The 21,158-nt window shown below is 38.9% G+C and overlaps 1 protein-coding gene across 2 annotated transcripts in view; it reads left to right on the top strand.

The window, feature by feature from the left end:
* ITK (IL2-inducible T-cell kinase) overlaps positions 1 to 21,158 on the top strand; it is a 94,281-nt gene that overhangs the window by 39,581 nt on the left and 33,542 nt on the right. The window contains exons 5-9 of one of the 2 annotated variants that reach the window (XM_006901977.1): positions 833 to 877; positions 6,244 to 6,248; positions 8,803 to 8,954; positions 13,985 to 14,050; positions 18,045 to 18,099. In XM_006901977.1, coding sequence (XP_006902039.1) covers positions 833 to 877; positions 6,244 to 6,248; positions 8,803 to 8,954; positions 13,985 to 14,050; positions 18,045 to 18,099 — 323 coding nt within the window. The remainder of the gene's footprint in view (positions 1 to 832; positions 878 to 6,243; positions 6,249 to 8,802; positions 8,955 to 13,984; positions 14,051 to 18,044; positions 18,100 to 21,158) is intronic. The other variant, XM_006901976.1, reaches the window with a different exon arrangement.

The following is a 21,158-nucleotide window of genomic DNA, read 5'->3' as shown; positions in this document are numbered from 1 at the left end:
AAAGGAAAGAAAAGGTCACAAAATAAAAGCAAAAGAGGGATGAATATAAGGAAAGATAGGCAAGTGGTGAGAAATGGAGACACAATGGAGATAAAAAGATAGAGGAAGATAGAGAATTTTGTTTGGGGGAGGCAACAGAGACACCTCTTCATATGCCTAAGGCAACTAAAAATGGATTTCACCCTCTCAAAAAGCAGAGCGATGACCTCCCACCTCTTCCACCTCCTCCTCAAGCCATAACAGCATCAGGAAGTCCATGAGTCACTATGCCCTTGAGTCACTGATTCACACACTCAGGTTTAGCAGATGCCAACAACCTTTATGAAAGTCTCCGGGTCTGTGGGGAAGGGTGTGAGCCTAGGTCTTCTGTAAGTTCTTTGAGTTTAGGTTTTTCCTGGGGATAAAGAAAGTGAACGCCTAAAAGAGTGACTTCTGGAATTTTCCTATCTCAGCCAGAAAAAAGGACCAGGAACCAGTAAGATCTGAAAAGATGGGGTGATAGTGGGCATAGATGGTAATTAATTTTATAAAACAAAATGATGGGAATATTAATATGAAACACAATGTGAATGAAAGAATGTGTGAAACACAATGTATACAAATTTTATATGCATGCTAATATAAAATTAAAATAACTTTTTAAAACAGAACTAACATGCAGATTGTAACAATTCAGACTTTGGTTTCTTTGTGCTTCAACATCTCTTTCTGATCCTTTTTCCTGTGTTCTTCTTGGGGCCCCTTTTCTGTGAAAAGCCCCCTGACTGCTCATCTCCGGTGAGGTTCACTTAGTTTCATGCTCATTTTTCTTTTTCTGTTTTTCTTGTTTCAGCTTCAAAGAAGCCTCTTCCTCCTACTCCTGAAGACAACAGGGTGAGTGAACTCTTAATCTCCACACTCAGATGAGCCCTCAGTGCTGCAGGCTGATCAACTAGTGTGTTCGCATTTGAATTTCTTCTCTACTGCAGTATCCTTAGGGAAGTTCTGGTGCCATAGAGTTAGTTCTTAAGGAGTTGTGCTGCTAACTCAAAGATCCCCTCTCTCTGAAGTTTCAATCCAGCAGCACCAAGGGAGTAAAATGGGCATTATCCTCCCATGCAAGTCTCCTCCCGTCCCAGCCTAGAAACCCAATGGAGAGTCAGCTATGAGTCGGTTCTGACTCAACAGCAATGATAAGGAAAGAAATATCCCTTAGAGCTTTAGTGAATATAGGGTGTAGTCATGACTTAGTTGAACTCAACACATTGGGTTTTTGGGGGGCTAAATAGTCTCATGAGTTTGTCTGTGTAAAAAAGATCAGTCAGATACTAATTCTCCATCTCATTTTATTTCACTCAACAAAGACCTGTTGATATCAAGCTATGTGTCCGGACACATGACTACTGTAGGGTATGAAAACAACTTGTGTCTATAATAGTTACATATATACTTGATGCCATGACATATAAGCCATATTGAAGGCTTAAGTTTGATAATACTCAACATTTTTAAGACACTTCTACCTTTATGATCTAATACAGGACTCTTTGTTGTGTCCTCTTCAAAGAGTTATAGGGTTTTTGTTTGTTTGGTTTGGTTTTCTTACTTGTTTTGTTCTAGTTTGTTCACAAAGTTCAAATACATTATTTCCATGCCAGATCTTTTGCGTTTCCTTCATCCACCCACCCCAACTCATCAAATTGTAATGACCCTATGATTAACACCACCACTCCCAACCACCCTCACTCCTCTGTGTCCACTCTCCCTCCCTCGGATCCTCATGCTTATTCTACAATAATGGTTTTATACAATATTTGTCCTTGTGGGACTGAGTTAGTTCACTCAGCATAATGCTCTCCAGTCCCTTCCAAGTTGGGTAATAATTTACAAAATCATTGCTCCTGCATGCTGCATAGTATTCCACTGTGTGAATGTACCATGATTTCCCAATCCATTTAATTGTGGTTGGACATCTGGGCTGATTGCATGTTCTTGTGATGAATAACGTGACTATGAACATCAGTGTACAAATCTCTATTTGTGCCTCAGTTCTCATTTTCTCAGGTTATATTCCAAGCAGTAGAATAGCTGGGTCATATGGAATTTCTATGTTCAGCTTGTTGAAGAAGTGCCAAACTGACTTCCAGAGTGATTGTACCATTGTATAATCCCAACAACAACATATAAGAGTTCCTATCTCACTGCATCCTCTCCAACATTTATTGCTTACTGTCATATTGAACTATGACACTGCTACTGGGGTGAAATGGTATTTCATTGTAGTTTTGATCTGCATCTCTCTTATTGTCAGTGATTTGGAGCATTTCTTCATGTGTCTGTTGGCCACTTGAATATATTCCTCTGTGAAAATTCTTTCTATTCCTTTTGCCCATTTTGTAATTGGGTCATCCGTCTTTTTCTTGTGGAGGCCCAGGACTATTCTGTAAACTTTTATTCCGAGACTATTGTCTGAGATGGCATTGACAAATGTTTGTTCCCAATTGGTTAGGGGTTTTTTTCACCATGTTGGGAAAAAGGTTTTGATGTGTACAGGTATCCAATCTTTAGAGGATCCCATTCATCACTTTCATCCTCTTCATATTGTGCTTTTCTGCCTGTACTTGGCAGTCTTCCCATATCATAGATTAGGCCTTCCAAACTTGATCCCAGTTTGTCTCTTATGAACCTCATGGTTTGGTGCTTTGCTCCCAAGTCTCTGATTCACCTTGAGCTGACCTCTGTGTATAGTATGAGATGTGGATCCCATTTCAGCTTTCTGCAAGTAGCACTCAGTTTCGCTAGCACCATTTGTTGAAGAGGTTGTCATTCTCCCATTTGATAGGTCCTATTTCCTTGTTGGATATCAGTTGACCCTAGATATCTGGCCCTATTTTGGGGTTCTCGATTCTGTTCCATTGGTCAGTGTGCCCATCATTGTACCAGATCCATGCTGTTTTGGTTACTACCACTGTATAGTAGGTTTTGAAGTCAGGGAATGCTATGCCTCCCACTTCATTTTTGTTCTCAGAAGTGTTGTGCTAATTCAGGGTCAAAGAGTTCTAGTTTTATTCTTAAAATTTAGGAAATGAAATTTCAAGAAAAGTTTTAAGATTTGTTCATGGCCATCAACAACTTAGCTATAAAAAAATAGGATACAGAATATCTGGTATGGGGGTCTTCCACACTAGTGGTGCTTCTCAAACTTTTGTCTTTGGCCAACAGAATTAGTATCAGCTGGAAGTTTCTTGGAATAAAAATTCTCAGTCCTGACCCCAGATTCATTGTTCTCAAAACTCTAAGGATTTGTGTTTCAATAAACCTCCAGATGATTCTGAAGCACACTCAAGTTTGAGAACCATTGCCCTAGGATAGACTGACTCCCATCAAGTAGATGATATCAAACTTACTCTTAAAAAACTTATTCTTCCAGTGAATGGTCAGCCTTTACTCTTTTTGGCACCAGTATCCCCATCTGTGTTGAGCAGTGGCTATGGGAGAAATTTCAACTCATGATGATGCCATGTATGTCAGTTGAACATTATCCCATAAATCTCTGCCTCCCACCACCACCATCACCATTACCACTGGCTGAATTTTCAGAAGTAGACCATCAAACTTTTCTTCAAAGTTAACCTCATAATGGTTTCAAACTTCCAAACTCTTTGTTAACAATTGAAACTTTAACCACTTGCATCACCCAGGGACTCCTCAAGTTTAAGTTGTTGTTGTTGTGTGCCATCAAGTCAACTACAACTCATAGAGACCCTATGAACAGTAACTTTGAACCCTGCCCAAATTGTGCCAATCTCACTGTCTCTGACATATCTACTCCCATTGCCACAGTCATTGTGTGAATCCATCTCATCCAGGATCTTCCTTTTCTGTGCTGATCTCTACGTGATGTCCTTTTCCAAGGACTGATTCCTCCTAACAGCATGCCCAAACTTTGGTTCCAGAAACAACTGATTCTGTCTATTCATGCTTCTTCCAGAAGGAAGAAGATAAGCTTTACTTTTTGTCCCTTCTAGCCAAGAAGGTGACATTTCATTTCTGTCAGTTTCCACATGCAAATAGGCTCTGAATCCTTAACACCTCTGATGGGTTTTTATAGCTGTGATCAGCCTACTCCTCAACAACAGGAAAGAAGCTCACATAAACTGTAACAGAATATGAGCTCTCTTTTCTCATCTTTCACTGAGCCTCTAAAGAGCACTTCCCCGCCTTCCTTGAACACATGATTTGTATCTCATGACCAAGTCCCACCTAAAATCCACATCTCTGTATCTTTACCTCGTCTATACTCATCTTATTTTCAGCACAGATTAAGGGGAAAGAAAAAAAAAATGTTGTCAGTCTGTTTTTCCCCAGCCCACGTCATTTGGCTTTTCAGACTTCTTAAAGGAGCAATGTTGATACTGTTTTGAGAGTTCTGACCACAGGGGTTTTGGAATAGTTGTTTTGGTTTCAACCACACATTCACTTCAACTTTTCTCTTACTTTGAGCAACTAGAGTTCATTTCTTTCTTCACTGAAATAGGAGCAACAGCAACATAGGCATGATCAAGTCTGACTTCTAACTCCACAACTGTCCCCATCAATAACATCTGTGATACCAAACTAATAACTACAAGGTCAGATATGAACCTCCTCACTACTGCACCTAATTCCAGTAATTACTGGGTTTGAATATTTGTTGAAATGACTACACAGACTTTACTTGATTCACAGTTGTGGGATTTATTAGGGAAACAGATTGGAGAGAGTGACAGGAAGCAAAGGTGAAAGTCAAGCAACACAAATGTAAGAAGTGTCTGATTTCCTCAATTGTCCAGCAAATGTCCTCTCATAGCAGTCCCAAGCCAGCTTCCCTTCAGCTGTACAGCAAGTAAAATGTTTGACTTTGGCTCCATCTCAAGAGCTCTGTCAGGCTATCCCTTGCCATCATCTCACTACAGTCTGCTTAGCTCTCTGTCTCTCTTATGTTGCTCTCAGTTATTGGTAATGTAGGCAAGTCACCTCCCCATAGGACAGCTGAATTGGACTAGAAACATGCCCCAGAGAGCAATAGCAAGGTCAAAGGACAATGGTCTAGAGAAACCTAATTTGGAGTCAACTATAGCACATTCACCTTTTTCTTCTGTCCACTAAGTGGTAATAGCATCTTGGATTGGCTTATAGAAATGTTTGGTTTGGTTTGTAATCCAAAATCTAAGCTAACAAAAGGTTACCATTCTATTACAGAAAATTACATAGGGTCAGTCTACCAAAGGGTAACGGTGGATTTTTGTTGCTGTTGGTCAAGATGGAAGTTGTATATGAGCAATGTAACTAACACTTTCAGGCCTCCAGCCTGAGGTACAGACAAAATCATGTGCACATTAAAGGCCACATTATAATTCTCCTCTGCCTTAAGCTCCTTCGTCAATGTTTGTCTCAACCTTGGCCTCCTGAGGGGCCGCTCAGGAACAGACACACCTGTGTCCTTTCTCCCTGCCTTCCTGTTAAGACACCCTATTCCATTCACTAGCACTAGAACTCACTGGGGGAAACATCTCTCACTGCAAGAGTGCTCTCCCCAGCCAAGGTGGGGACAAGCCCTTGGAGACTAAGGTAAAGGAGCTTCTTCAAGACAGACCTGTAATTCACCCCTTTCTCCCCTTACCACTGGGCCCCACTCACCATTCTTGAGGTCAAAGCTTCATAGTATCCCCAACTTATTTTCATCTTCTTACTCTAATTTACCTATTCTCAAACGTATCGGGCCCAGTGCCCCCTTTTATAACAAATATGTTTTAATCCTCTTTATTATCTTAGAAAGAATCCATAAATAGTGGAATAATGACTTGCCTAAATATCTAATTTTTATAAACCAATGAATGTATTATTTGTTATTATAAAAAAATTATACCAAGCACTCAAAACCAAATGAAAGGCATGCCATGCCCATCTCTATGGGCCTTTCATAGTGTACCCATGCCAGATAAACTGCAGCCTCTAACCATTGCCTAGCCTCCTTTCTCGTGGGCTGTGAGCACTGACAAGGGCTATATACTGAGAAAAATATGAAATAATATATAATTCCATAAATAGTAATTATTCTACTGGAATACATCATTAAATAGTCAATTACCTGCACCTGTAATTATCCTTCCTGTAAATTTTCCCCACTCAAATAAGGAATGACACAAAAATGACCTATCATTGACTCACAGTATTACCATGCTTTTGTAGATGAACTATGCTTAATAGCATTCAGTAACTAAGCCGAAGTAACCAAAACTTTAGTACACTGGACCAAAGGTAATCTTCCTTCAAAATAAAGTTCCGTTATATTCCAGAGAAACCCAGTACTTTGTATAGTGTAGAGACAGAATCTAAGCTCAGGTTATAATTCATAAAAGCAGTAGGTTTTAACCACATGAACATCTAACAGGAAAGCTCCCCAGGTAGCATGTATGGTTTGTGTTCCTCTGCTAACTATAAGGTTGGTAGATTGAATCCACCTAGCAGTGTTGTAAAGGATAGACCTGATAGCCTACTTCCAAACATTCACAGCCATTGAAAACCCTGTAGGGTTCAGTTCTACTTTGAAACATATAGGGTTGCTTATGAGTAGGAATCAGCTTGATGGTAATGAGTTTTGTTATCATTTCAATCAAACAGTGTATTTTTATGCTGTATCTGATAACACTGCAGAGTGTTTTGTATTTCTGATCATCATCCACTAAATTTCAGTAGCACCCCTCAATACTAATGATATTCACAAAACTCCCAAAGATATTCTGAATATCCCCTGTGGTATGATACCACCATGACATGATTTTTAGCAGGATTAACTAGTTGAGATAAATATTAAGCCATGTCCTTCCTTTACGTTCTTCAAATGTCCTAAAGTGTAGCTCTTCCTTCCATTAGCTCTTAAAACAAAAGCCACAGAGATACCGGCTAATGTCTATAGGTACCCAAGATACCATTACCTCACAGGCTCCACAAATATCTGGACTTCAAATTCCAATGTAGGCTCAGCTGCAAGGAGATAATATATTAGTATGCCAAGTGTTGCCATTTTTAGCTTCATTATTTTTGTGCTGTCAAATGCTGCAATATGCAGGTTTCTCCATTATCCAAAACTGGAGCATTCCTGTAAGCTGAAATGACATTAAGCAAAAGAACAATTGTTCTTAATTTATATGAAAAATAATTTTGTGCTTCCAAAAATAACCTACTAAATCACACCAGATAACACATAAAATCTAAAATAATATTAGCCTATAGTACACACAGATGCAGCTCAAACTGTAGTGTGTTGCTGTTGAGATGCTGAATGTAGTTCCAGGGAAAAGAGCTTGGAGACACTATTCTCACTACTAGGAGTAGATGCTTTCTTTCACAAAATAAATGCTGAGCACTAGTTTAACTTTTTTTTTTTCATAAAAGTGAAAATATTGTTTGGATTTCTTTCAGTCCACAAATACAAATTTTTCACAAAAACAAGGCAGCCTACAGCCAGATTTAGAAAAGCAGAGGATATCCATACTCAGAAAACTGTAATTTCTCCAAAACTAAATCACATTTCTCAACCAGATGAGATGATGCAGTAATTGCAGCAATGGGCTCAAGTGTGTCAGAGATGTTGCGGATGTCACAAGATAGATCAGGGCTCAGATCTGTTACTTGTAGGATCACTATGAGTTGTACATGACTCTACAGCACCTAACAACAACAAATGACTTTTTAGTCAGTAATCTCAGTCTCTTCCCATATTTGTTCTTTAAAAAACAGGCCATCCTTTTGTGAGGCTTATTCCAAACTCTTGTGATTATTGACTTTCCTGTCCCTTCTCAGGTCCTCAATATCTCTCTTATCCTAAGGAAGAATAGATTTGGTCAGAAGAAAGCCCACAGGAGTGAAACCGACCTGTGGGTTCACACGTGTTCTAGAGTGGGACCTGTGCGGATTAAAAGAGGGACAGGGGCACGAGAGAGGGAGGCCAGACAAAGTTCTCTGATCAAGCCCAAGTTTATTTGAAGAATTCTGCAATAAATAGGCAGCTGAGGAGGCCGGGCTGCCAGGGAACCCAGCCCTAGACTATCAGTTTACAATAGAGAGGGAGGGGCATGCCCCAAGGTGTTGATTTACAGGTAAAGAGGTAGGTGTAACCAGAGATGGACAGGGTGGCGGCTGCATGTCAGAAGTGTTATCTGTAGCAGAGTTAAGATCTACTCAGGATGGCTTCCTACACAGGAGAAAAGGAGGAAGATCATGTACTTTTGTAGAGAATACATTAAGATTAATTTGAGCTCTAAATTTGCTTACATTCATTTCCCCTTCTTTGCTTTGATTTCCTCTTTCAAAAGTGAAAGAATCTGATAAATGATCTCTCAGAGGCTTCCTAACCCTGATAGTCTAGATATGTTGACCTGGACAACTCACAAATCAAATCAGCAAAGCATCAACTGCATGATTTATCTCTGACCACACCACCTTCCCCCAGAACATGAGACTTCTGGAGAGAGTTTGCAATACACAGTGTAGTCCGTGTAGAGAAACCAGTAGATGATTGTACAAAGCGTGTAACTGGCTGGAATTCACTGTGGTCAGAGAGATGATGAATTCTAGCTCCTTCTGGTGTTTGGCTCTGACTCATAAAGAAAGCCAGCTAGAAGGTAAATTACTTGTGTGCAAATGCAAGTGGATTATAGGAACTGGGGCATTGATCTGGCATAGATCAGGAACAAGTAACAACTCAAGGATTTGCTAACCTTGTTCAGCATTTTAGGTCCTTTTGTATTATTTGTTGATTTTGTTGTCTCTCTCACCCAGCGGTCACTTCAAGAACCTGATGAAACCTTGGTCATTGCCTTGTATGACTACCAAACAAACGATCCACAAGAACTCACACTTCGACGCAATGAAGAATACTACCTGCTGGACAGCTCTGAGATTCACTGGTGGAGAGTTCAGGACAGGAATGGGTAAGATACTCCTGTGGTTACCATGGAGTCTCCGGGTGGAGCCAATAGCTAATGCACTCAAATTGCTAGCAGGAAAGGTGGAGGTTCAAGTCCAGCCAGAGGCACCTTGAAAACAAAGGCTGGATATCGACTTCTGAAAAAAATCATTCATTAAAAACTTTGCAGACACAGTCCTACTCTAACAAATATGGGTTACTATGAGTCAGAGTCACCTTGATGGCAACTGGTGCTAGCTCTTCCATGGTTTGAGACAGCAGGTGCTAACTATTCTAGTGTTTGAGATACAGTAGGAACAAAGAAAATACTGGAATGACAAGCCCTTCTCTTAGTTTGACCATTACACTGAGTCAGAAGAGAGCAGAGGTGGGAGGAAGAGGAAGTCTCTGAGGGGAGTTTTTCCTCTTCTCAGAAGTGGCTGGAAGAGAATCCCTTGCTATGCTTGCTATCTATCCCTCCATATCAGATACTCTTATCTAAAAGTCCCCTGGGTTTTCCCACTGAGATCCACAGTTTTGGGGGAATGGCAACTTTCCCCCCCCTGCGTTATTATTTTGGAGAGTTTAATTGAGGATGAAAGTAGTATCACATTGTGAAGAGCTTAATTGTGGTGGGAAGAAAGGCATGTAGACATGGAAGAGACTAAATATATTTTAAAAGATCCAAAAGAAGACAGCTAGCTTTATTTAGAATCACAGTTCTTGAGCTTGCCATTCAAATTGTACCTGGAGAAAGAAGAGTTATGCAAATACTGACTGACCACTGTAAAATCTTGGGATCAAAAAAATCATGTACTGATCTGAAATAAATACAAAACAATACTGTTACTACCGTTCCGAAGGCTCTGAGATGTATAGGATTTTTATACTGATGCCTAACTAAAGTACAACAGACTCATGATATATACAGCTCCCTTTAATGTAGCAGAGAGATGTATCCATACTCTGAAATATTCTCCATTATAAAGCATCAGTGGTTGCACAAATGTAGCATATAAATTGAACAAACTTCCTATTACTTAACATTTTGGTTGCTTCTAGTACTTTGAAAACGTTATTGTTTAATTATATTACAAATATTTAAGCATTTTCACTATGGGAAATTTAGTGTCTGGTTTATTTGCTCTATTTTGCCTGTTTGTTATTGTAAACAGTGCTCAAAATAAAGCTGTTTATGTGTTTCTGCAGTCTTTTAAGAATATATGTTTATCTACAAGTAATTTATGACTGTGAGAGTTTTGAGTCAGAGTAGGTGATATCCCAATCACTTCAAAAGATTGTCAAATATACTCATACACACCCCCCAACATTATTATAACACAGTTTTACAAATATTAAGTATACTAAGTATCATTTACATATATATATGGGTGTGTGTGTGTGTGTGTATTTAAAAGGGCCACAAATTTCTTTTTTTAAATTTTCCTTTCTGGATGCACACATCCTTAAAGTTAAGACTAAATATATACATGGAAATTTACATTTGTTGGTGAGATGAGTAATATGTGATTAAATCAAGGATTACTTGGAAGGCAGTGTAACTTGGTAGCTAAGAAATAGACTCCAAACCTCTTTTTCTAGAACATTTCTCTCTAGCTCATTCTTGGTCAAATAAGGCTGGTCACATGACCTCTTATGGCCTAATATTGGAGATCCATTATTGGATCAAATTCCAGGTTGCATGCACCTGCAAACACCAGACAAACTTACTCAGAAATTCACCAGTTCAATTAACTGACATTTAGCCCTGATAATGCACCAGAAAATTTCTTCTCCTAGGTCTTCCTTCCCCAAATGATAAGTTACCCTTTGAACTGTGGAAAAATATTCAACTCTTAACACTTAAAAGAGCATCAAAGAGGACACCTCAGAGGACAATCTGCATTGTAGGAATTTCCCTGGGTTAGTTTGCAACAGTGTGGCATGGTGGAAAGTACATAAAATGAGGAAATAGCAGATTTGGGCTTAAATAGCAGTTACTCTTCTACGCCAAGTGGATAAATCACTTAACTTTTGTGAGTCCATTTCCTTGTCTGCAAAATATAAGTGATATTATCAGCTTTATCTGTCTCATAGCATGCTTTGTAAATTCTACATCATAGACAAATGAAAAGAATTATCATTTATTTATCATGTGTTGATAACACAGCTTCAGTTAACATATTAAAACACAGTAATTTCAAAAGCAAACATTTTTAATCAGTTTATATAGTTCTATATCACTGTGGAGCTCTCATATAGTTATGATTGTGGAGCTCTGGTGCCCCAGTAGTAAGGTTGCACTGTCAACCCAAAGGCAGGTGGTTCGAATCCACCAACTGCTCCATAGGAGAAAGCTACATAATCTCCTCCTCTGTGACTTACAGTCTCTGAAGATCTTCTGGAGGGTCACCTGTGAGTTGGTTCCTCCTTGACAGCAATGAAAAACGGCAACATGCATATAGCTAAAGGAATCCTGGTGGTTCAGGGGATTAAGTGTTTTGATACTAACCAAACAGTTGGCAGTTTGAATCTACCAGAAGTTTCACAGAAGAAAAATTAGACAATCTACCTTCAGTCTGTGGGGCTGTGCTTGTCTGTCCTGTAAGGTTGCTATGAATTGGAATAGGCTTGTTGGCAGTGAGTTTTAGTTTGGAGATTTAATATAATTGTAAACATTTCATAGAGCAAACCCAGATGTAATTAAGGTGAATTCCAAAAAAGCTATGGAAAGATGATAAATAATTTCTTCTAATTATATTACTTCATCTGGCAGTGACTACCTTGGGAAAGTTAAGGATAGTTACATTAAGGATACTTTTGAGACCCAATGTCCAATTCTCGAAGGAGAATATGCCCTGAGAGGTTGCAGTGTCTACTGTAGGCACACTATACAAGTGTGTTGTATTTGGCATTTCTCTTATTTGTTCACTTTTCAAAACAAGTCTGTGAGAGGAATATATTCAAATGGCCAACAGATACATGAAGAAATGCTCCAAATCACTGGCTATAAGAGAGATGCTAATCAAAACCACAGTGAGGTACCACAGTGAGTGGTAAAGTTTAACATGATGGCCAGTAATAAATGTTGGAGAGGATGTGGCAAGATAGAAACTCTTTTACATTGTTGGTGGGATTGTAAAATGGTACAACCACTCTGAAGGCAGTTTGGCATTTCCTCAAAAAGCTGAACATAAAAATTTCATATGACCCAGCTAGTCATTCCATTGCTTGGAATATGTTGTTGTTGTTGTTGTTGTTGTTAAGTGTGACTTATAGCGACCCTATGAAGGAAAGTCCTCAACACTTGTGTAACTTTCACCCTCTCTCCAGGTTCATAGGGTTTCTGAAGGCAAACTTTTACGGAAGTGGATGCCACTCCTCCTTCCTTCCAGGCTCGTTTTAATCGGGGAGCTCTACCAAACACTATCCACCATGGGTAACCAATAAAGCATTTGACACATCAGTGTCACAGGGCTATACGACCTAGAAGAGTGTTTGAACAAAAACAATGAAAGACAGGCCTGAGGGCCATGGATTAAAAGTCACCCACTTTTGTCTTGATAGCATCGCTTTCTGTCCACTGGGCCAACTGATCACTCTCTATGTTGATGTTACTGTTGTTAAGTGTCATCAAGTCATAGGTGACTCATAGTGATCCTATGAAGGAAAGTCTTCAACACTTGTGTGACTTGGAATATACCCCAAGAAAATGAGAACTGAAGCTCAAATGGAAACTTGTACACTAATGTACATAGCAGCATTATTCACCATCACAAAAGCATAGAAACAGCCCAGATGTCCAACCACAAATACATAGACTTAGAAGTTGTTGTACATTCATACAATGAAATACTACACAGCACGCAGGAGAAATCATTCTGTAATTTACTCCCTAACTTGGGAGGGATTGGAAAGCATTATGCTGAGTGAACTAACTCAGTCCAATAAGGACAAATACAGTATAAAACCGTTATTATGGAATGAGTCTCAGGATCCAAGGCAGGAGTGTGGAAGCAGAGGGGTGGGAATGTGGGGGAGGGGATGTTAATCATAGGGTTGCACAATTTGATGGGTGAGAGGTAAATGAAAGGGGAGGGATCTTTTGTGAGAAAAAATGTATTGAAACTTTGTAAATAAATCAGTATAAAATAATAAAAAAACAACTCTGTGGTATACAAGACACATTCTCCACTAAATGTAATCACCAAACTAAAAAAATAACCTTATTCTGCAAAAAAGATAAAGCACCTTAGGAATAAGAAACAGGAACTATTGGGAAGACCAGAAAAGTCCAATTTGTGGACAGTCTAGTCAGGTTTTCTCTTTGCACAGGTATGAAGTCAGAGGCTCAGAGAGCGGTAGTGACATTATGCTCGCTTCAAATGGGATAATGAATGTGAAAATGCTTTGAAAACTACAAAGCAACATACAAATGTATTTTAGTGTTCTTAATTAGTATCTTTATCTATATTTCTTTGTTTATGCACAGTAATTAATTCCTGCTGAAAATGACGCCCCCACAGATCTAGCCTGACTTCATGCTTTTTTCTCATATTTATACCATTTATTTCTGACAAAGCCTAATTACCAAAAACTATTAGAGAAGTCTTGCATTTAAAAAGCCAGTAATATCAACTAATAGTATCTTTTAAGAACTGTGGTTGCAAAGTAACTTTTTATGTTGTAATTATTTTACTTTATTGGCTATAAAATAATGGCACTAACATGGAAAACAATACTGACAGTCACACATTAAAAAAGCTTTTCCTTATAAAAATTAGAGATAAAACATTAATTTTTTCCCCAGTAATGAGAATTTCACAATAAAGAGAGCAGCAAGCAGAACTTCTAAAATAGAATAGCCGCTTTCATTTTCATCATTCATATTTCAGTGGTCAATTGCCTTTAATAGTTTTTCATAATTTTTACTAATTCTCTTGTTCTAAAACATTAAAGTATACTACTATACTGCCAAATAATGTGGCACTTCCACATTTTTTTCAGTGGATTAAATCTGTGAAACAATCTAAATACTAATTTCTCTTTTAACAGGCATGAAGGCTATGTACCAAGCAGTTACCTGGTGGAGAAATCACCAAATAGTCTGGAAACCTATGAGTAAGATTATTTTGTTTTTCAATACATGGAACTTCTTAGGCTAAGAGAGCTTCCTGTTATCGTTGTTAGGTGCCACTGCGTCAGCAGAGACCATTCGAACAACAGACTGGAATCTTGCCCTATCCTTCCTCACCTTCACAATCTCCTTTACTTTCCAGCCTGTTGTTGCATTCAGTGTGTCAATTCAATTCATTAAAGATTCTCATCTCTTATTCAGACCTTCAACTTTTCTCAGCAGGATGGATTTTTCCAAGTACTGGTCCCTCCTCTCAACATGCCCAAAGTATGTGACGTTAAGTTTCCCCATTCTTGCTTCTAAAGAGTACCCTAGATTCACTTCGTCCAAGACAGATTGTTCTTCTGGACGTTGGTGGCATATTACTAAATATGTATTACTCTTTGTCAACACCACAATTCAAAGCCATCAATTCTAGTATGGTGATTTTTTATCTCTGAGGTTCAAGTTGTCTACTTTCAGGGGAAGGATCTCTTTAAAGTACTAAAAAGTACTTTGTACAATGTAAAGACTAAGATGTGCAAGACACAATTCACGGTATTTTCAGTTTTTTTCATATGCATTTGAAAGTTGAATATGGAAGATTGCCTTTGTATTGTGTGTTGGGGAAGAATATTGAATATCCTATGGACTTCCAAATAAACCAAAAAAATCTGTTGGAAAAAGTGCTTCTACGGTATTTCTTAGAAGATGAGATGGTGAGACTTTGTTTTACATGCTTTGGATATGTTTTCTTTTGAAATGGTCTTTTAAAAAAACATCATGCTTGGAAAGGTGGAAAGTCAGAAAAAGAGTAAGACCCTCAATGACATGGATTGACACAGTGACTGGAGCAATGGGCTTGAGCCCATTGGTAGAGAATGGCACAGGTTTAGAAAGGGTTTTAATCTATTAGTCATAAGTTCACTGTGAGTTTGAGTCTATTCAACTGCATCTAACAGAAGCAACAAGTGTGTCTTAACAAGGTGGTACCTGGTTAAGACTATTACCTATGTAACTGAACCCAAAGCAATGTAATGATTTATAAATCAATATGCTATTATTGTTGTTAAGTGAAAAAAAAGAAAAGAGAGAAACTTAAAAATGATGATAAGACATTTAAAAGTGAAACATTTGAATACTGAGATTAACGCATAAATGTATCTTGCACTAGCTCCATAAAATTATTCAGAAATCCCAACAGATTTCAAAAAAAAGGTTATAGCATAGCATATATCATATGGATCGTTAAATTAACAGAATTCTCCTGTCTTTTTAGGGTTTCTATGAATCAGAATAAACTGGCAAGCAATGGGTTATAGCTTTTCTCTAGTATCATGACTTTTCACCATGTCATTCCACCTGGTAGAGGGTCTTCTCCTTTGCCAGCCCTTCACATTTCCCAGCATCATATCCCTCTCCAAGGAATAGCCCCTCCTAGCAACATGCTCAAAGTAGATAAGGCGAGGCCTCATCATTCTTGCCTCCTAAGAGCAGTACAGCTGTATCCTCTCCAAGACATATATGCTTGTTCTTTTGGACATCCATTGGATGTTCAGTGTTCTTCTCCAACACCTCAGCTCAAACGCGTCAGTTATTTTTCTGTCATCCATATGACTCAGGATAAATATTACTATTATATATAAGCCCTATTGAAGAAGAAGGAAGCATCAGGATTGAAGGAAGATTATTGACAATGTGCATGTAACAGAATATGCAGGTAACACAATTTTTTGGTGAAAGTAGAGAACTTCAAGCACTTACTGATGAATATCAAAGACTACAGCTTTTAGTGTGGATAATTTCTCAAAATAAAAATTTAAAATCTTCAGAACTGCCCTAATTTGAAACATCTTGATAAATGGAAGATGAAATGAAGACAAGGATTTTATTTCACTTGGGCCCACAGTCAACATCAATGGACAGATTCAAATCACATGCCTTAGTATTGGCAGCACAACTCCTTGCCACCAGGCTACCAGAAGTGTTAAAAAGCAAAAATGTCACCTTGAGGACTGGCTCAACCCATAGTACTTTCAAATGCTTCATATGCACTAGTAATCTGAACAGTAAAAAGAAACTTAAGAAAATGGATACATTTGATTTTTGGCATTGACAAAGAATTTGGCTATACCATGGACTGCCACAACAATGAACAAATCTGTTTTGGGAGAAGTCTGGCCAAAATGATTCTTAGAAGTAAAGGTGGTGATGCTCCTTCTCATGTGCTCTAGATCTTTATCAGGAGGGAACAGTCCCTGGAGAAGGATATCCTGCCTGATAAAGTATAGGAGCAATGGAAAAGAGGAAGACCCTCACCAAGAAGGACAGGCACAGTGACTGCATCAGTGGTCTCAAAGAATAGTGAGGCTGGCACGGGACTGGACAGTGCTGCTCTTGTGCATTGGGTTATTACACACTGGACCTGACTTGACAGTACCCAACAAACCAGTTTTCCTGCCCTCAAAGATGTAATCACTAGCATTCCTTTGTAAAACTATTCAGTTGTTGAAGGTCCAAAAAGATCAGTGAATCTACTAATTAGCTTACTCATTATTACTTTCAAATTGTCAAACAATTGTGATACACATATCAACTTCTCCAAATAGAACATCTTTCCTAAGTTTATTGCTTTCTAAAAGGAATTGCTAACCGAGGATTTTTTAAGATTCTCACCACTGGACCAATTGGCAGCGTCAGGATGGATGGCGAAGAGATTGAGATTGTTCACAGCTTCAGTTTGCTCGGCTCCACAGTCAACACTCTTGGCACCAGCAGTCAGGAAATCAAAAAGCGTATCGCGATGGGAAAGTCTGCTGTTAGGGACCTCTCAAAGGTACTCAGGAGCAACAGTGTCTCTATAGAGACTAAGGTGCGCCTGATACAGGCCATGGTCTTTGCAATCACTTGTTATGCATCAGAGAGTTGGACAATGACTAGGGAGGACAGAAGGAGAGTGGATGCTTTTGAGCTGTGGTGCTGGAGAAGAGTACTGAATGTACCATGGACTGCCAGGAAAGCAAACAGATTCATCTTGGAGAGGATTAAACCAAGCTACTCCTTGGAGGCAAGAATTCTGGGGCTTCGTCTGACATACTTTGGACATGTTGCCAGGAGGGACGGGGCCTTGGAGAGGGACATCATGCTTGGGAGGGTGGAGGGACAGCGCAGGAGGGGAAGACCCTCTATGAGATGGACTGATTTGGTGACTGGGGTAATCGGGATGGGTGTGTCAGAGGCGGTGGGGTTGGCTCAGGATAGAGCAGGGTTTAGGGCTCATAGGGTCGCTATGAGTCGCAAACGACCCGACGGCACATAACAACAACAACAACCGAGGATTATTATCCTTCCTTGTACCTATTTGGTATTTACGGAAATCAGGATAGTGGCTCAACATTTTTCGGGAAAAGGAAAGAAATTTTTAAATTATCCTTTATCTCCCCAAATTACTAATATTCTTACCACTTTTTGTTTTATTTTTTAACCAAACGTCTATAGTTTTAAAATAATGTATAACTTTGCTGAAGGTCTTAAAAACTAGCTTTAAGGAAGTAGTTTTACAGAGATAGTTGCCAAAGTTTGTATTAAATTTAATACATATTTACTATTTGTATATTTGTGTTAAATCTTTATAGCTACTCTAGAGTATCATTCTACTTATAACTATTTACTGAGTTCTAAAATGGAGGATATAAAAGATTCCTAAAAAGTCTATTATGTAAAATTTCAAACGTAATCATAAGTAGAAAGTATAACATTATGAACTTCCAAGTACCCAATACCCAGCTTCAACAATTACCAATATTTTTTAGTCCTATTTAACTTATTCTTCTCCAATTTAATATTTTATTACTTATGAAAGTATCATAGTTTTGCTATAGAGTTTAAAAACCTTGTTGGAGACAGAACATGGCTGAATTACTTTCCAGCATTAGTCTACAATATGTGCAAAGTGACCTTTTAGAAGTATTATACATGACTTTTTTTTTCTGCTTTCAGATGGTACAATAAGAGCATCAGTCGTGACAAAGCTGAAAAACTTCTATTGGACACAGTAAGTTTCCAGACCTTTTCCTCTGAGTTAAAATGAATTGTCCCACTGAGTTTGTTTCAGTCTCTCTGTGGTTTATGTGAATACAGTGGTTGACATACTGGATTAGCAGTGGTTGTCAGGTCTACTGATAATAAATTAGAGACCTATAGAACTCGCCAAGAACAAGAATGTCCAGTAACCATTACTTTAAATGAGATGTCAATGTTTAGTATATCTGGCTGCTAATTGAAAGGTTGGAGATGCAGGTCTGTCTCGAGACTCCTCAGAAGAAAGGTTTGGTGTTGAACTTTAGAAAACCAGCCATCAAAACCCAGAGCACAAGTGTATCCTGGAGTCATCCAAGAGTTAGAACCGATTTAATGGCAACTGGCTTTTGTCTTTATGAATTTGTGTTTTTTCAGTAACTTGGTCTGTGGCTATGTGTGAGCCTTACAGAAAAGAACAAGGGAACATGTCAGGAAAAGAACAAAAAGCTATAAAGGGAAAGTGGAGAGAATGAGAAATACTGTCAACTGGTAATTGAAAGGCTTAGAGTTTATTTGCATACTGTTTACTTTGTAAATTATATTTAATATTTCACTATTTCCAGCAGTAGGGAAATCAGGAGATATATTGCACTGGCAAAGTCTACAGCCAGGGGCCTCTCCAAATTACTGAGGAGTATTGATGTCAGTTTGAGGACTAAAGTATATCTGATTCAAGCCATGGTCTTTCTTATCACTTACTGTGCATCTGAGAGCTTGACAATGAATACAAATGTCAGAAGAAGAATTGATGTATTTGAGCTATGATGTTGGAAAAGAGTACTAAACATATATCATGGTCTCCACTTGATCCAGACAATTGCATTCAATGCATCAGAGAGCTGGACAGTGACTAAGGATGAAAGAGTAAGAATTGATGCCTCTGAGTTGTAGTGCTTGAGAAGAGTATTGAACCACCATGGACCACCAGGAGAACAAATAGGTCTGTCTCAGAACAGGTGAAACCAAGTTTCTCCTTGACGGCAAGGATTTTGAAGTTGCATCTTACATACTTTGCGCATGTGGCCAGGAGGGACCGATTCTTGGAGAAGGACATCATGCTTGGAAGGGTGGGAGGGACAGCATAGGAGAGGAAGACCCTGGATGAGATGGATTGATACAGTAACTGGGGCAATGGGGGTAGTAGATGTGTCAGAGTCAGTGAGACTGGGTCAGGATGGGGCAGGGTTCAGAGCTGTTATACATAGAATCACTATAAGTTGCAAGTGACTCTACAGCACACAACAACAACAATATACATTAGAATCATGGAAACTTTTAAATTAATAGACGTTCCTACATCCTGTCAAAAACTCCAGGTTCACAATCACCAATATTTATTCTTAGGACTTTGTAGTTTTTTTATTTTTTTACAAGTAAACAATAACATACTATGACTGGTTGGAAACAGGAGTGGCATTCAATTCCTAAACAACATGCCTCTGGAAACCCCATGAACTTTGATAAATGTCAATAGTTGTAGAGGGGCTTCAGGCCTTTTTGTCATAGGGTCACTATGAGTCAACTCGAAGGCAATTAACACCATCACCACCACCACTTATCTATATGAAACTAGCCCAGCACCTCAACCCCCAACCTGTGATAATATTGATAGCATGGCAAATATTGATTGATACGAACTAGCTGAGAGGAGTTTAAAACCAGGAGCAATATTTTTTGTTTCCAATAATCTACTCACTTAATGAAGTGTTGTAAATTATTGTTGTTATGTGTCATTGACTATTATATGCTGTTGTGGTGTGTCGTCAGCTCAGAACTGACTCATAGCTGACCCTCCAAAGGATTTTGTTATGTTTTAAATTACACATGAGAGTCTTCATCTTTCTCCCTTTAGTTGGTGTATTTGAACTGCCTTCCTTTGAGTTAGTAGCACAACTCCCCACCCACTTGGCCACCATAGCTCCCTGCTCTTAAAACAGTCCACATTAAAACCTAGCTAAAGATGATTCCTATTTTACAATTCTTTTGCAGCACGTAATATATTTTACTTGATAGAGGAGTTGAAAATTAGTCTGAAATTTTCTATCAAATCTTATTTTTCTTCTAGATAATGAGAATACATTTCAGTGAATTCTTGTCAAATTTTCTATAACTATAATTGAAAAGTTAATTGATTTACTTTTCCCTGTATGCTACTTGAAATGTTGTTGTTGTTGTTGTTGTTGTTATGAGCCATCGAGTTGCCTGCGACTCATAATGATCCTATGTGCTACAGCCCTAAGCCCTGCTCTATCCTGTGCCAACCTCACTGGCTCTGACACACCTACCCTATTACCCCAGTCATTGAATCAATTCATCTCATAGAGGGTCTTCCTCTCCTGCACGGTCCTTCCACCATCCCAAGCATGATGTCCCTCCTCAAGGACTGGTCCCTCCTTGCAACATGTCCAAGGTATGTCAGATGAAGCTTCAGAATCCTTGCCTCCAAGGAGTAACCTGTTTTAACCATCTCTAGGACTAACCTGTTCATTTTCTTAGCAGTCCATGGTATATTCAATATTCTTCTCTAACACCACAGCTCAAAGACATCAATTCTCCTTTTATCATTCCTTGTCATTGTCCAGCTCTCTGATGCATAGGAAGTGATTACAAACACCATGGACTTCAGCTTCCCCCCACCCAACAGGTAAACCTGACCCAGAAGCCTGCAATTCAAGGCAGAGTCTGAAATTGTTGGGGCCTGAGGGTCACAGGCCCTCAAGCCAGGAAAACAACAATATATACCAGATCTACAGGACTCATCCTCACTTGGAAAACATTACTACCAAACTCAAGAGACATTGGCATAAGTAATTGGCAGCAGCTTGAAGCATTTGGAATCATAGAAGCCCATAAAGCTTGAGATAGAAGCTATCAGATCAAGGACTGTACAATGGGAGATGGTGTTGAAGGGAGTAGGTGGGGGTGGAAGGGAATGCTGGTGTAGAAGGGAAATGGGTGGGTCAAGACACAAGGGTGTGGACAACACTGAAACTATTGGTTAATTCTACAACTGTTGTTGTTGTTGTTGTTGTT

Source organism: Elephantulus edwardii, unplaced genomic scaffold (genome assembly GCF_000299155.1).
Source record: "Elephantulus edwardii isolate Elephantulus edwardi_28Jun2011 unplaced genomic scaffold, EleEdw1.0 scaffold00354, whole genome shotgun sequence".
NCBI lineage: Eukaryota > Metazoa > Chordata > Mammalia > Macroscelidea > Macroscelididae > Elephantulus > Elephantulus edwardii.
Note: the sequence above shows the minus strand (reverse complement) of the source record. Positions and strands in the feature narration are given on the sequence as shown.